This window comes from Drosophila persimilis, unplaced genomic scaffold, assembly GCF_003286085.1.
Source record: "Drosophila persimilis strain 14011-0111.01,24,50 unplaced genomic scaffold, DperRS2 tig00000000-arrow-pilon, whole genome shotgun sequence".
Taxonomy (NCBI): Eukaryota; Metazoa; Arthropoda; class Insecta; order Diptera; family Drosophilidae; genus Drosophila; species Drosophila persimilis.
The window spans coordinates 26,191,950-26,209,068 of record NW_020825288.1 but is presented as its reverse complement, the minus strand read 5'-3'; the positions used below and the strand labels follow the sequence as shown (position 1 = coordinate 26,209,068).

Genomic DNA, 17,119 nt, shown 5'->3' with positions numbered 1-17,119 from the left:
CGGCACCTGCAGCTATCTCCGTGCCAGCATTTGTGTGAAAGGACAATTGCCCCCGTGATTCGTTCGTCTAGACGAGACCAAAAGGGCCACAGAAGGCTGTCCAACCATGGTAATGGGTGCACACGTGAGCTTTTGCATATGTTCATGCACACAACTCCCCCTACAGATGTCCGAGTCATCAAAGGACACGGAGTCTTCGCAGTCGTGCGATGGCAACGAGTGACAGGAAAAGGTGCAGCAAATTTCGGCCTTTCAATCGCCAGTCTCTAATAAACAAGCCCACATATTTAAAGAAAAGGTACTTTTTCCCATTTAAACCTAAATTAATCATTTTCCACCACTTTGTTCACCAGCCCTGTTGTTTCCTTAGGAGCGGGAGTCGAATTGGCTTTTGATGCTGCTCGAATCTATCTATGTGTTCTTTAAAAATATTCTGAATCTGATGACTATATAGCTGGCTCATTGTAGCTTGCAGTGGTCGATTACAAGTTAAGTTAGCTTTAAATTAGTTTTAAGATACAGTAGAAAGTGCCACTGACAGAAAGACACCGAACCGGTCTCGTACATCCCCAAAGGATGGAATAATTAGTCTTATGAGAAGCATTAGGGCATTTGAACATGCATAATTGTAAGTGTGAGTGAAATGAAATTTCCTTCACATCATCCGTATTTATCGGTACTCGAGAGCTTGTTAATCCTGAACTCGGGTCATTTATAAAGAGCGTAAAAAGTAAAGGGCTTAAGTGGCTGCCAGTCGTACTCCAGAGGTAACTTGGGGAAATATGAGAGTCCATACTCTAAGTTAACTTTGAGAATTGTGATTTATATAATTTTCCTACTGATGATGTCCTTGTGGGTCTTGAATTGGCTTTAGAAGTACATATGTATGTATGTATAACCGCAAATGAATACGTGACTGGATCCCAGCGACATTTACTGTTTCTTTTGTTTACACGAACTTCGACTTTTCAGAAAGCGTATTTCGAAAAATATCGTATCAACAACGACATGCCAAATACTTTGTTAGCTTACCCTTTTCAAGTGTCAAAGTGACAGCTGGCTACTTTTTATGGCCGCATATTGGACGCAAATGTCCAGCCGAAGAATAGACATGTTTAGTGTACAGCTATGGCGTTACATCGTGGTGTTAGCCTGGTGGCATCTAACAGACTGTTAGTTAAGATACCTCGCCAACAGACAAGGAAGAGAGGGAAATACTAATACTACTGTTTAGCACATGCAAATACTCAACAGATACTATCCATCTTCATTTCTTGTTCTATATGAGTTAAATATTATGTTTTATAGTTTATGTGATTCAGGTGTTTACACGAATGAAATAGATACTGACAAAATAGAGTCGGATTCTTATATACAAACTAAAGCTTTAGACGGTTTTGAGTTATTTATAAGCAATTAATATTGACAGCTCAATTAACATTAGTTTGGGTGGAAAGCAACCGTTTGCTTAAGTGATTTATGCTGAATCCCACACTGCCACTGCCACTGCCACTGCCGACCACCATTCACGATGACCTTAGTGTAGGCAGCAAGAATCAAAACGCAATATATTATCTCTGGTCGACCGAAACCTAATCTTGGGCCATGGGAGCAGCTTGCCTTGGGCAAACAATGATGGGGTATCTCAGCAAAGGAGGCATCGCCATCATCGCAAATAAAAAATAAACTGTTATTCATGTTATTTTATCTGAAAGGCGAAAAGCGATTTCCCACGCCCTCAGTGATGCCTCGAGGCGGCGCGGCGGCTGCTGTCATTCGCTGTCGGTGGGGAGACGTCGGGTTTCAGGTGGCAGCCGACGGTGAGCTCAAACTCCAGTGCCTATCATTGTCCTCAACTTATTGCTGCCCCAGTCCAATTATGTTGATTAAGGCTTCGTGCTCGAAATCTGTCATCAATTAAGATATCACGTCAAAATGGCGTCGTGGGGCCACAACAAGGCGACAGCTAAGTTGATTGTGGTGCGTTTACACCTCCATCTCCCTATGGCCATTCCACTGCTTAGCAGAGCCAACCTCGACCGCGCACTAGCATATACTTAGGTACATTTTAGACGCAAGTTGTGAAACCACAAAATTTTGTCGTGTTCCTTTTCCTTTACCGAGAGCAATAAAACTTTAGACGCCCAATTACATAATCTACTTTAAGACCCAATCAACATTTATGCTCAGAGTTGTGCTGCGGCTCCTATATCAACACTACCGAGCTGAGGCTGAGGAAGTCCTATGACTTGGAACGTTGCAAATTGCTGAGATTTACGCGTACCAGCCAATTAATTGGCTTAGACGACTATTAATGTGACAATTTAACAGATCGGACTTTCGTAACTCCCCTGCTAATGGGAATAACTAAAAATGTGTGGGAAGAAGTTTCGAAGCTTAGAAGTTTCCTAATATGACGTTTTGATAAACATAAAATGGGCCTTTAGATGTACATAAGTAGACTTTCGTACTTTCACATTTTCGTTCGGACATAAAATTGGAAATATGTGTGTAAGCTACGTATGGAACTATCAGCTGTTGTACCACATATGAACATAGGGTAAACTAAAATAACTCAAAGCTACTCGTCATGCCAAATAATCCTGGACGCATCAGGAATAAGGCAGTATAAGTCCTAGCATCGAATAACCCATGTGTAAGTGTAAGAAAGCGTTTTCAAAAGACCGCGCTTTCCCCTTGGACATAGGGTCGCACCGCTCTGATTCTCGGGAGCTCAATGAATACCGTTAGAGCAGTGCGACACTACGACACTATGTTTGTGCAGACAAAGCTTCAACGGTAGCTTTTTGTCTCTTTGAAAAGCTTCAGCATCAACACAGCATCTCCAGCAGCCTCTTAACTTCGGGTGCTGGCGACGTGCGTAGCCTGACTCTGCGATTAGTTGGTTAGTCCAGGGCCCCCAGTGCAGACCGCAATCAATTGCAATCCTAAAAAGCCGTACACTACAGTCATCCGAAGTCATAATATACTCAAGAAATCAAAGTTACTCGCGGAGAGAACGATACAGATCCGAGAACGTAACGTGTAGTCAGCTCTAAACTAAACCTATAGACATCAGAGGCTCGTGCCCAGCCTGGCGGTTCCACTAACGGCTAATTCACACCATCAGCATTCGACAAACCATCCCAGTGCAGATCTTCCAGTGTAAATGGCAACATAGTGAAAGTGAAAAAGCAGTCCACTCATTGAAATTAAAAATGTAATAATCTGCCGTATGTAATTAATAAAGCAGAATAAAATAACGGCCTGTGAAAATAAAGACTGTCTATCAAATCCGAATTTCCCCCGACACCCTGGTTATCAACGAAGCTTACAAACAAAGCTACGAGCAGATGAAAATGTGAAAATTCGTTATCAAATAACTTTCCTCAAGAAACAAACATCGAATCGAACTAAATTTGTGTCGCGGCTAGATTGCTTGGCGACGATTCAGCAATTTTTTGGGGTAACTCTACCCTTAACTCGTGGCAATGCCAACCAAGCTTCTTAGCTGGGATGGCCAGTGAAAAAGGCTAAGGAAAAATTGTCCTGAGCGAAAAGAAAAGTGAATCAAGACAAGCGGACGTGCTGTATAAACTCTTTGCGACGACTTGTTTGGCAATATTCAAAGAGAATCGGTGGCCCAGGGCACAGCGAATCTGTAAATCCTCTAAAGTGACTGAAAATTCCGTGACGGGTTCTATTTTGGATTTGTGAATTTTAGCCCCTAAATGCGACAGTTTGACAGTGAAGTGAAGATAATGAGTCCAGTGTTTTCTTTGGAATAAATTGAATTAAAATAAATTGCTTCTGAATAGCAAAACAAAATCTGGGAAATGAGGATAACATTTTTTCCCTTCTTTGGATTACTCTTGCAAGCGAAAATTGAATGGTAATAAGAACTGAAACTTTTTTCTTGTATTTTAAATTTGTATAAATACATTTGGCAGTGTTCTCATCCGGACTTATGTACACAATATTTTTCATGGCTAGACTGGTATAAATAAATATCATTGCATTTTAGAAGATTAATTGAGTTTGTAGTGCTTGGTGGTAGATTTATTAAAAGCAAACAAAGGAGAAGAAACGAAACTGTTAAAATCTACAAAAGAAGACAGCTGGGTAAAGCGCATAGGAGATCCAATTTTGATATTAGAGAAATAAGAAATGGTATTGAATTGTACCAAAGCACACTGGGCGGAATTCCCAAATAAGTGGCATAAAGTCGAATAAAGCAGATATCGAGCTGAAACTTGGTGTATTTAATAAATATAGAACTCTAAATATTTTTAAACAATCTTAAGTTAATTTGACTATGGCTACCCCAAATAGCCCATATATGGCAACAAGGCGTATGCGTGATCACAAAGGAAAGTCATGATAGCTATAAGAGCTATCTGAAGAGTACATAGATCTTTGGAATACATCCATCATATTATTTACCCGGGCATTGCATTGCAATGGTCAATACTTTTATTATCCAGAAAATAGGCAAGAAATTAGGCTGGATGATTTAAATTAACTAATTAACATATACGAGTATGTATGTAAATCAGCTGTGGGCACCCTTTTTGAGTTTGAGAGCCTTTAAAACTCAACTTCTACTTTCTGGGGTCCGAGAGGCGTTAGCAACCTCTGCCGGAAAATACATCTCAGAGCAGTGAGAGCAGGTGGGGAGCAAGGCCAACGTACATCAAGTCAACATTTTTCGTTATATAATACTTCAACGTATAGAACCTAATGTATATAAATAAGCTCTCAAGGAAACAATGGTAAAATTTCTGTGAGATAACCCTTTGTTCAGAAATCGTAAAAATTTGGTCTTTTATATTTTTGCAGCCGAACAAATAATCCATTTAGAATAGCCGCAAAGTAGAATTAAAAAATGCCGATGGAGTACTCGAAGAATAATATACATATACATATCCAACAAAACTATATTGTTTAAATTTTTAATGATAATAATTCGGTAAAAATAATTTTTCTGAATTATTAAATATTATTAACAGCTGTCCATTTTGAGGGAAAAAATATAATTCAGAAATAAAGTTTTTTTATATTTTATATTTTTCGGCTCAAAAATAAAATTCAAAGTTTTTTAATAAAGAGATCATACCAAGCTGAGAACAAATTGATACATGACGACTAATTATAATTATACGATAATTATCGTAACGTTCCTATATGAATAGAATATAAATAAACAAGACTAATTAGTTTTGACTTTTCCTGAGTTTTTAAACTTAACACTTTGATATTAAAAACCGCCAAGGACATTAAATTTTTCCATTTTAAAGCTTTATGTTTCGAAGACGGTCGGCTGAAGCTACAAAGCTTTAAAAGGGGCATTAATAGGCTTATTATTAGCCGTTCAGAATTGCAAAGTTCTTCAAAACTAGGTGTAGCATAATCAAACAGACGCAAGCTTAGGTCTGGGATAAACTTAAAAAGTATATGTATATATATTTTTTGGACAACTAACCAAAAAAATCATTTGAAGCCCCAAATTAAATAGATAAGTTCTGGTTGATGCTAAGAAAAAAAGCTAAATTTTTGTTTCGATGTTATTTACGTATTTAATATTAAACTCACCAATATATAGTTGATATTCTATAGTTTCCATAGGAACAATTGTTCGAAAAATACATAGGAACTATCTCTATTCTTGTACAGCAAACAGTAATATTTATTTTGCTGTTACTTTCCATTACTACGCGGTAGATTTTGTTCAGGTCATTCGAAACACCGAACTCCAAGCAGGAACTTAGATAATTTTTTGTCTGTCTTTTTGTTGGGGTCATCGTACTTGTTTTTTATATGTCCATCTATATTTTTATACTACAGCAGTCTGGAATTGGTTGGATTGTTTTTGTTTTTGTTTTTGACCGATCGTTGCAACGGCATCTACATATTATAAATGATAAACATAGTGCTCCAATAACGATTCCAATTAATGACGATTAATTCAGTTATTTTGTTTAGGTAATTTTGTTAGTTCATTAGATTAATTGCATGCTCCATGTTCGTCTAGCTCATTTTTAGTCGAAATAAAAATATATGTTCGTCCAGCCAACTTGGATCTTAATCGAATAGCATTGCACACCAAAAACCCCGCAACGTGAAAGGCTATAAATGTTGGCCAGCTTCCCATAGCATTGAACTAATATATTTTTTTTACTTGTCTTCTAGGTATACCCGGAAATTTGTACTAAACAAGCGACTGAGATGAGAATGCCAACAGTTAGACCTGTACAGCACAAACTAAATGATTCCCCAATTCCCCAAAATTGAGACAGGGAATTGGCGCAAAGTGCAAATTAGAATACTCTCCATGCATTGTATTTGAACAACAATTAGTCAGGTTGTACAGTGCCGAGAAGACGGAAACTTGTCACCGTCCTGCACGCTTTTTTAGGCTCCTTGGTAGAGTAAAATCTTTATATTCCTCGCCGCAACTGTGAGCTGATATTAGGTAGCGAAGCGTGTGGAAGGCACTGCCAAAGGGGACGCCAATTCCAAACAGAGCTCATTCGAGAGGAACCAACACTGGCCTTACTGCCAATGAAAGCGGTAGCAACTGCGTAAATCGCAACGAATCGTGCATAAACGGAAAATCACAGAGAGAGTGCGAGGAATAGAGGAATCCTTTGCCTGACTAGAGGATTTAGAGCCACTCGCTGGCCAATTCTGTGCCCCTCGGCGGAAGCCTGGAGATGGAGCCGCGCCAGAGCTGTAGGCGGCATTGCTCTCGCACCAGCTCACGTCCCGTGCATCTTGGAGCTACAATTATTGCGTTGGCCTTGGTGTGGACCCAGTCCCCCAGCTCCGTGTTCTGCGGCGAGAAGTTGGGTAAGTGGCTAAATCGCTCTTCTTATTTACATCTCGTTCCATATTGTCCTCTGCGTTGACGAAGCCCAGCGTACATGCTCTTCTCGTTTCTTCGGTGCCAATGCCCCCCTGCCTTTGTTTGGCTGTTGGCTTCATGGCCCTTATCTTTTATTTATTTGAGTTGTTATTTGGCATTTTCCTTGACGTTGATTCTTTCGTCGCTAGAGCGAGGAGTTCATTAAGATGGCTCCGTATTTTCATTTTCCGCCAAATCGATGAAAGCGCGAAATGTTGACTTTCCAAATTACCATTCGCTCTTTTCGTACGCATTGCCAGAAGACTATATTACGCCAATGTGGTCTTCCTGCTCGACTTGGTGGACTGGCACTGAGAGCCTTTCAAACAATCGACTCTGGAGGCTTAGAGTTTATATTGTAGAGTAGAGTTTTCCTGCGGTGATATTCTTGCTCAAAATCATCTAAACAACAATATAGTCAACGAGTACACTTACATAGGAATTTAGTTAGTGAAACGCCTATATAGGTAACGGTTTGGACTCCACTCCGGGGAAGAGAGTCCCTCGCGTTTTTCGGTTCTGGCTGGAGACGTCCTTTGTCACGAGTGCACAAGGCATTTGGGGACATCCGAATAGCATATTGTTGACAGACGCAAGTTTGTGCAAAAAGATGGCAAATTTTCAGCCCTACTGTACGTCCTTGTCGTATTGACGAGGTTTGCATCACAGTTCTCTATTTCACCTTACCGATGATGTTCTGAATCAAACATCTGCAATAAAATCACCTTCGCAAATTCGATTTTACACTCTGTCTGTCAATGTTCAACACCAACAAAATAGATCCCCTTGTCAGTCCCCATTATGTACTGGTTAGGTTTGAGTTCTTTGTTTTAACTGCTATTGTTAACAATGACAATTGGATAGTGGCTTAAAGTAATCGCAATGTTATAGCGACGCTGAGGTTCTAGTACCACTAACCACTATTACTCCAGTGGCCTGGAGTTCTTCAACAGCATAAATGGCTCCTAATAAATGATCCTTAATGCGCCGGAAGGGTCTTCTGTTTAAATTCAAATTAGGCGAATCTCCAGGCATCGATGCACACTCTTTTTATTCGTGTATGCGAGTATATGTATCGCCGGGCGGGTGGATGTGTGAGCTGGAACGATTGAGGGGATCAAATATAATATAAAATAATCGTGACTCTGAAAACGTTAGCGGTTCCCCAAACACGCGTTTTTGATTGCTGTGTGCGTCGGCATTAGATAAAACCACCATTTATGAGTACACATGAAGATATATAAATACCTACTATATATATAAATGCTGAAGTCAATAGCGGGCTGAAGAGCACGCTCACCTTTTACACAACATCCAGATACATAAAGACAGACAGACAGCACAAGAGACAAACATTTTTTAAGGGGAGGAGTAGGAGAGACGATAAGTGCGTGCATACGCACACGGGTTGGGGCTTCCGGGGTGACGGGACGAACTGGAACTGGAAAGGAAATCATGAACCCGCGCCAAGGCTATGAATAAACATGTCTCCTTAGATATACCCATGTATTACCATACGATTCTGGGTGGAAGCGGCACTTTTTGTCAACCCGCAATGACCCGACATTCACAGGGTACATGGGTGGCTGTACTGGTTCTGGTGTTCTGGTGATATATTGAACGTTACATATTCCCAGTTACAATGCCCAACAAGTCCCAAAGTTATTAACTCGGCGACTGACAGAAAGACCCTGTTCATTGGGAACCATTCCTAATAGAATCGCTAATAAGATGCGAGGAATGGAAGAAGTACGATGGAGCTGCACTAACATTGTTTTTAAGGGAAACTCTGAAACTCTCCAACATAAAAAACCAGAAATAAATCAAAAATATTCTTCCTTACTTAGCGATACTACAGTAGCAGCAGTGAGCGATGACAATTGTCATCTACAATGATTGGACAAACCAAACCCTTTTTATACCCGATACTCAAAGAGTATAGAAGTATATTAGATTTGTGGTAAAAGTGCATGTGCGTAACACCCAGAAGGATTCGTTTCCTTCCCCGTGAAATATATATATTCTTGATCAGCATCAATAGCCGAGTCGATATAGCCATATCTGTGCGCCCTCCGTCCGTCCTTCTTGTTTGACACTAAAAAAGCTACAGTAACTTTATTTCGTATTCAGACTCCTGCAATGTCTATGCAACGCCTGCCACGCGCTTACGCATTCTCTCTCTTTCACGCACTCTTCCTCTTGCAGTGTGCGCCCCCTGACGGAGGGATCCATACTGACGGAGGATCGGGTATAAATATAGATCCGCGGCCGTTACTGCGACGCGCAACGTTCCCCCTCGCTTATCATTTAAACCGAACCAATATAGAGTTTGCAATGGTGATTCTATGCTTATGTTTGAGACCTCGCTTAGGCCACAGTCAATGGATGTTTCACTAAGTTATACCTATTAAAAGAATTATATTAAGTATATATTATTTCATCGGTGCGTTACAAACAGCAAATAAGGAAACAGATGAAAATGTTTAGGGAGATTTTCGGAGTAGGTGACTTTCTAAAATTCCACTATGTTTTTCGATTTAATAAATCAACGTGAAAAAAGAATGAATGGGTCGAAGTATCGTAATAGATCTGTTGGGATTATACTGACTTATGGGTCTTTTGGCCTTCCGCCTGTTCCCCCACAGCCCCGTGGTCCTACTCTAAAAACACCTGTTGCAGATCACAAGTGCAGCATATGGATTTCAACCAAAGCACTCCCTTTAATGTGAATTGCATTTCAAAAAATATTGACTGAAGTATTTTCGGACATTCTCATCCCTAAAGCTATTCTGAGAACGGTTTTCTGGCTGCGACATCTCGATAGATCTGTTAGCATTTCCATGCTATATTAATGTATTAGTTTCAAATGAAAACTCATCAGATCAGTGTAAAAATAAACAAATATCGCCCTCCATCTAGTTGGAATTTTGACAGGCCATTGCAATGAATCATCGCCGAACATCTGATCTGATCCGACCCGACAGAACCTCAACAAAACATGCCACAAGAGGGGAATGCTAGGGGAATGCACAATGCCTGCACACGAGTATTAACAAATGTGGAGGTCTTTGACTTGACAATACTGTCAATGTCGCTCCACACAGCGCACATCGCACAGCGCACAGCGATGTGTTCCCTGCTAGACTAGATCTGTCTGCAAAGCGACCTACTTACTATACAACATTTCGACTTTTAATGACTGCCGTCTTCAAGTCGGACCCCTGAAAAGGGTTGGTAGGTTGCGTTTGCTTGGTTTTTCACAGGCCCCTGGAAAAATGTGTGCGTTTCTTAGTTTTCCCTACGATTGAAGAAGTCGTCACCAATCATGTCAGCAAAATTTCCGATGACAGGGAGCGTCCCCTGCCACACCCCTGCGTCCCTCATAGTCTCCAGTTTGCTTTGTGCCAACAAATTCCGAAAAACTTTGTACCTGACGTATTACAGTGGGAGTGCCCGTGGCAGTGAGACTAAGTGAGTGAGGCCTGTTTGACACTTCCTGTCGGTGGCATCGGGACGCTAAAAGTTGCAAGCATGTATGGAAGCGCCACACGCTGACAGGCAGCTCTAATATTCCGGTTGGGCGGGGAAGAAACACCTTTCTGTGAAATGCTCAGCCAAAGTTTTCCAATAGGTCGGGGAGCGGGAGCGCAGCCAGTTCCAGGGTCCATGTGTCCTTTAACTACCTCAGTTGCTGTCGGCGCTGCAGTTCATCGGTCCGATTGACATAGCTAAAAAGGACGAGCCGCAGAGGTGCATCGCCGGCGGACCTGGCAGTTTTCATGGGGATGTAGAAGCAGCCCGCAACGCAGACGGTCAACAGGGCTAAATACTGAAACCTGATTCACTGGCAGGGCTTGCGAAACATACATTTTCAGTCTCAGTAATGTATATGTACGAACATCTCATGTGTCCCTGTCACACAAAATCGACATTCGGGCTCTGCTTTCAGGTTAAAGCAGCGCCCATCACTGGAATTTCCATTTGACGTTCATTAGCGGCAATCAGCAGCCACGAGGACCCAGCACATTGTGAAACCCAAAGAAGCCGGTTGTGTAGGTGTGTACCATTTGCCCGCTTTTCAAACAAAGCGTAAAAACAATTCGCACGCTCAGAAAGAAGCAATTTTCCGCCTGGGTGCAGTAATAACTTTTCAAGTACGGGTGTAGGTAGAGCCGAAGAAGAGATTTCGGCGAGAACTCGAATTGATGGGTGTGATGGGATCCGCAGCGGTAAAACGGCGCTCAGGAAATGCGGTACCAACTCGCAGACGAATCTGTGGCGCTGATGAAATGGCGGATGAATAGTACGAGTATGTGTCCGTATCTATGAGGTGAGGCATTCATACGAGTTAATTCTAAGTAGATCAAGATCTGCAGGACTGAGCTAACGCGAAAGCACAGAATAAAACATCTGCGATGGAGAATTGCATCGCATATACAAAAATGATTCTGATTCAAATGAATGTTCTTAAGGCCGTTAATCCTACTCGCTGCGGTTGGAGCTGACTGCGCCTGATGCCTGGGCGGGGACTTTTGCTGCTGCAGCGATTGCTATTTGCTTGACTTATTGTCCTAGTGATGTGGGGGAAATTAGGGCAGTTGTCTCATCAATAAATCGTATTTTACACCGAAATAAGTCAGTAATTTCTAAATGGTTATTTTCGCCCGAAAACATTAAAAGTCAATAAAATACACAAATTTTGTTCGAATCAGCAATAGTTAATTTGTCCGAAATTTGTTATTTAATTTTTCTTTTGAGCGATTTCCAGCAAACGATATATGTTTTTAAACTTATATCACCCCGAATTTTCCGTATTTCCCTTACTTAACGCCAGTAACGTACGCCAGATGCCTCCACAGTTCTAATTTAGAAGATCGGGAACGTTGTGAGCTGCGGCTCTACATTTATACCCCATTCTCAGACAGTATGTCTCTTCTCCGCCAGAAGGCGCATACAGCAAGATGCAGCGAAGCCACTGTCTATAGTCTATAGTTCTGCGCTTTCGGTTTTCTCGTATCTTCAAAATTGTGGATGCGATGCCATAGCGCCATAGAAGGTGTGGCAAAATTTGGAAACGAACTGGATTCGGTGTGATATCACAGAAATCTAGATACAAAATGTCCTTGCTCTAGATCTTATTGTCTGTGAGAACTAGGTGTCAAACAAGACTGTTCAAGAATTAATGTATACTTTATGGGGTCGGTAAAGATTCTATCCGGGTATTACACGCACCAGGTATGAAAACCCGGAAAAGTGTTGATACTTAATAGTTGGGAGAGTGTAGAAATTTTTTAGCCCACTCGTAACTTTAGTTCATATTTTGGTTTTAAGTCCGTAAAAGCGTGTGTTCGATTGCAGATTAGCTGAACTCTTTGCTAATTAAAAGGCTACGCTACTTAATTATTAAACAAATACAAAAACCAGTTTTTTAAGAATTTACTTTTTCATTCGAATTTTTTTAAATGATTTAACATCGACATAATTCTTAACATTTGAATATAGCGTACGTCAGAATGGAAATGCAGCCGTTGCCCAACAGTGCCTATCGCGCCATCTAGTGAGTAGTAGTAGTACTGGTGCCATAAATTTCACATTTCGAATCTGTTATACTGTGGCTACCTTTTCACAGATGGCGCTTTGCTAGCAATGTTCTATTTTTGTTATATTCGTTGAAAGCAAATATTTTTATAGTGTTATATTGCTCAACGCTATAATCTCATATACAAAATATTCGTTAAATTTATGTCTACCGCATACACTGTGCCATAAATTTTAAGTTTTGTTTCTGTTATAATGTTGCGAATGTAAGTTTGCGAAGAAGATGCTGCGGAATTGTAATGGTTGATTCTGTTATACTGCTATACTTTCTTGATTGCTGTAAATGACAAAAACTGAACGATTATATGTTATACTACAAGAATAAAATTATTGTGAACTGCTTGCTATTCTGTCCCAAATAACTCTGTTAAAAATAAAATGAATTTGGTCACTCTAGCAAGTAATCGAGGACACAGAATACCACAATATATCTTTATTGTTATATTATATTATATTATAATAAATTATGTTATTATGATATTTTATTATACACAATATATGTATATGGCCAAAAACAGTATTCCAAATCTTCAAAAGGCTATGTCTCAGACAAATAGGGCCAGATCGGTGAAGGACTAATTATCCCAGGACTGTAGGGACCCAACCTGTCGATGGCAAATTGAATGATGTAATATATATAATATATATGTGAATATATAATAATAATACAAAGTGTATGACGTCCGATATATATGTATGTATTTTCTGAATGATATATGTATATGTATAAATTTACTAGCGATATGCGAAAAGAAAAGAAAGAAAAGATGACGATGCAGCGGAAATGGAAAACGGTGTACATCGATGTATGCGTTTGCAGCGTTTAAACTAAGCGGCTAATTTCTTAACAAAGAAACGCTTCCTTCTATAGGGAAAAATTTAAAATAAAGGAAAATATATGCATCTCTATGAAGTTTTGGTGGTCCTGAAAAGGACCGATTTGTTCATGGATTGGCGCCTAGCCATGGAAGATCGGATTTGGCTTGCGAGTAGCTATTTCCGAAACTCGCAACACAATAGCCAGCTGCTTGGTCCTCGGTTCAAGTATTGCACATGCGGCAGCCAGCGAATATTAATGTTACATTTGCATATTCCGCGGCCGCTGCTTGTCCTTGCCAGGATCTCTCTGATTCAGTCACCTGCTAATGGTAATGAAAGTAGTGTACCGTGTACCGGGCCCGACCTCCTGCGAGAAAATTAACAAACTAGAACGGTAAATTTTTAAAAGGCATTTTCTAATTGCATTTTAAATGTCACAACGGGACGGGATGGAAGCTTCACCCAACTTCACTTTCCCACCATATCCTTCCGGTATTCCCGAAAGAAGGCACATGCGAACGAAGCGAAAAGAATCGGATGCAATCTTCAAATTTCTTAACTACGCGAATGTGCCTCTGGTGGAGCGAATGCAGATGCAAATGCACAGTACCAACAAAGTGTGGCTCCATAGGAAAGAAAGCCGGCGTATGTTAGAGCCCGAGTATTATCGTTTGCGTGTACGCGCCACTCTGACGGCCGTTCACATCTACATATGTAAATGTTTGTGGTGCTGAGCAGAAAAATGTGCGATTAAATGCCACAAATGGCTGCGCATCAACTGTAAAACAGTGCCACCTTACCGCTCTCGTGTTCATACCTGCTCTGTAAGCAATTCAACCTCTTGCTAAATACCTCGTTATCATTTATCATAACAGTGCATGTGCACTTTCAATCATCGTTAATATCATTAGTCTAAAGTGTATAAATTAAAGCATGTCTTTGAAAAATCGTCCAGATGTTGCTGACGCTCCCCATCATCTAATTGTCGAGGACATCTCTCGTGATATATCCTTTCAGAGGCTATTACAGAGAAGTTAGCAGCTGGTGCATCTATTCAACAGTCAAGGCGATAAGGCCATGTACGACTGTCCGTCTATCTGCCTGTCTCTTTCATAATTATTAAAACTTATATATGTACTTTAGAGTAGGAAAATAAAAGCTTTTGAAATACTGAAGCATCAATTAGCTAACATTCTAATTAGCGATTCTAAGTGTGAAAATTATAGTTGAAAAAACGTTTCGTATTTCATACAGCAATATTGATTTTGTTAAAATAGTTTGGTTCGTTGTAGCACTAATAATTGTGGTTGGCAGTGTGGCAGTGTGGCAGTGTGGCAGCAAACTTAATTAAATTTGTAACCGCGAATTACAAGCAATCAAGAATTAGAAAAATATTCGCTTTGCAGGGTTATGGTTTTGTTAGTGTGCAATGTATATTTTCGGCCATTTTCGTGTCATCACAAATTCATTAGCAAAACAATTCTGTTTGCCTTATTGAACAATCGGTTTTATTTTGATTATTGTATATGTCGTATCATTTTTGCAAAATTTCGAGAGCCTCACACCAATTGGCACATTTCCAATGAACAGGTAAGCTTTCTGTTTGGATACAATCGTAGGATGTACGTAGATCCATACAAGTTATTGTCTAACGATTCAACTATAGCCCTCTGCTGAAATAAAAAATAGATGCCAGTAAGGCAATGTCAACGGGTGTTGTGCGTTTCTGAAGGAAGGAGATCCTACAACAGTCAGTTAATGTCTTTCGATGCGGTGAATTTAAAAATCTAGCCACTTCCATTTGGAGGCAACAAGTCATCCGTTTAGGCCCCGTTTGTTTCCCAACGTGTTGTTGTTCAGTGCCAACATCAGCTAGGAATAAGCCCGATTATGAATGAAAATAGTAGAAGGAAGTTCCAGCCGGAATCGCTAAGAGACACGCACCTCCTGATACGAGCTAGACGTTTCAGGATAGATCTGCTTGTACCAATCGCAGTCGGTCACAGATTTAACTACGATATGCTGAGTCGATGTGTTAAGTTGACTGTAAACGTTACATTCGATTAAATTCGGCACGCACGCTGCCACTCCTGGCCACGTTCTCAGCGTCGCGTCGGGTTGCCAATGCCACCGATTGTGGCAGAGACAAAACAGAGGCTGGATGCTGGGGATTGGACTGGGGATGGTGCTGAGGATGCGGCGGTCACACTGACCCAGATTCCCAGTTCGTCAGCCCCACGCATGGGTCCGTGTTCGGCCCGATAATGTTGTTGGCGGTCGGTCGGCTCCCTTGGCAGACATTCTCTCTCTTCGTTGTTGGCGCATGTTCTGTGCTCAAAGAGAGTATTTCCCCACGAGGCTGGCATGCGAAGCTGTTCGTCGCTCTACCCTGGCCGGTCGGCTGGCAGTCGACTCGGTCTGAGGACGAGTCTGGTCTGCGTCGGTTCGCACTAACCAAAAGACACTCAAGCGGCGCGGACCTGCACAGCGGGAGTTTAACTGAAGGAAAGAGCCCATCTGGCACTTTTCGTCCTCGTACCGCTCGGCGGCGTTGCTCTTAGCCGAATAGGAGCCGACCGACCGCGATCCGCCTGCTCACCCGTGGGCAACTGTGAATTTGCACGTGCTTTTTGCCAGCCCGAACGCGAGGTATTCCTTTGAGTGCGTGTGTGCTTTACATTCCGGCGGCAGCATAAATAAGCATAAAAAAACCACCGAAAAGTTTGAAAACCCAACAGCATGTTCAACCTGGACACACAAAAAACGGAACTAACGAGCGCGGAATTTCGAGCTGTTCGAGGGGATTAAGGACGATCGGTGTAGGTGGTTGAGCCATTTCGGTAATGATTAGCATGCCTCTCTCCACGGAATGTCAGAAAGCGGACCGCGTTAAATTGTGTCCAGAGATTCAGATGGAGCCGTCGTTTGCGTCGCCTTTTCCAATTCTGTCGCCAGTTTTGTCAGCAAGTGGAGCGTTCAAGTGCCATTCTCAAGTGCTCCCCTCGCATAATGCGTGCTAATAAAGCCATTTGTATGACCGCATATGAACCACCCACACCCACAACCATCAGGACTTTGTCAGAGCAGGCCAGGCCTTAGTAAATACCGTGTTAAATGGCTGGGAAAGAACTGTTACATATGCGAGCGGTTAGCTGACTACATACATACATACATAGTATGGCATAGTATGCATGTGTGTATGTGTGTACGTACATCCCGCAGTTCACATCCGAAGCAGAGAAAAGTTGGCATGGATCGCATCATTAATCAACTGTCGAGTGCGCGGCTGGTGCTGGTACTCAAGTTCATTCGCAGGGCTGCCCTGATAAGATAATTGAATAATACAACCAATGCGAAAATACTCGTATCGCGCTGCTCGTCGCAATGAAGTTGTTTCATTCAGGAAGATGGCGGGGAGTCCCTTCCAGGAGCGGATGATTCGCAAGCGAAGAATAATTTCATGAAAAATATCCAACGCTGAGGGATTCCGTGCATTCATTTCGTATAATCTCACCTCCATGCCCATACCCCCACCTTGGCACAGTCGCAATCCGAATAATTGAGGCCGCTTCTCAAGTGCCTTCTATGCCAGGAGATTGTCATTTGCTTAATGCAAGCCGACAGCCGGAGAGCGAACGACGAATTCCACAAAATTGCAAGTAGAAGACGTCCGTCTCTGTTGTCCAACAAGCCTTTTCCTAGCTTTTAGTTGTGGCAATAGCCTAAATGCTCACTAGCAGATAAAACGCTCGTCCTGTAACTGAGACCCCCAAATTGATTATGCTCCAGACTCAGATG

At 41.5% G+C, this 17,119-nt stretch overlaps 1 protein-coding gene across 3 annotated transcripts in view; it reads left to right on the top strand.

The window, feature by feature from the left end:
- The first annotated feature begins 3,874 nt into the window (after positions 1–3,874).
- LOC6594661 overlaps positions 3,875–17,119 on the top strand; it is a 28,386-nt gene continuing 15,141 nt past the window's right edge. The window contains exons 1-2 of one of the 3 annotated variants that reach the window (XM_026984124.1): positions 3,875–3,892; positions 6,190–6,849. In XM_026984124.1, the coding sequence (XP_026839925.1) occupies positions 6,714–6,849 (136 nt within the window). In that variant the 5' untranslated portion in view covers positions 3,875–3,892; positions 6,190–6,713. Of the gene's footprint in view, positions 3,893–6,189; positions 6,850–15,854; positions 16,141–17,119 lie in introns of those variants that run through there. The other 2 variants (XM_026984126.1, XM_026984125.1) reach the window with 2 other exon arrangements.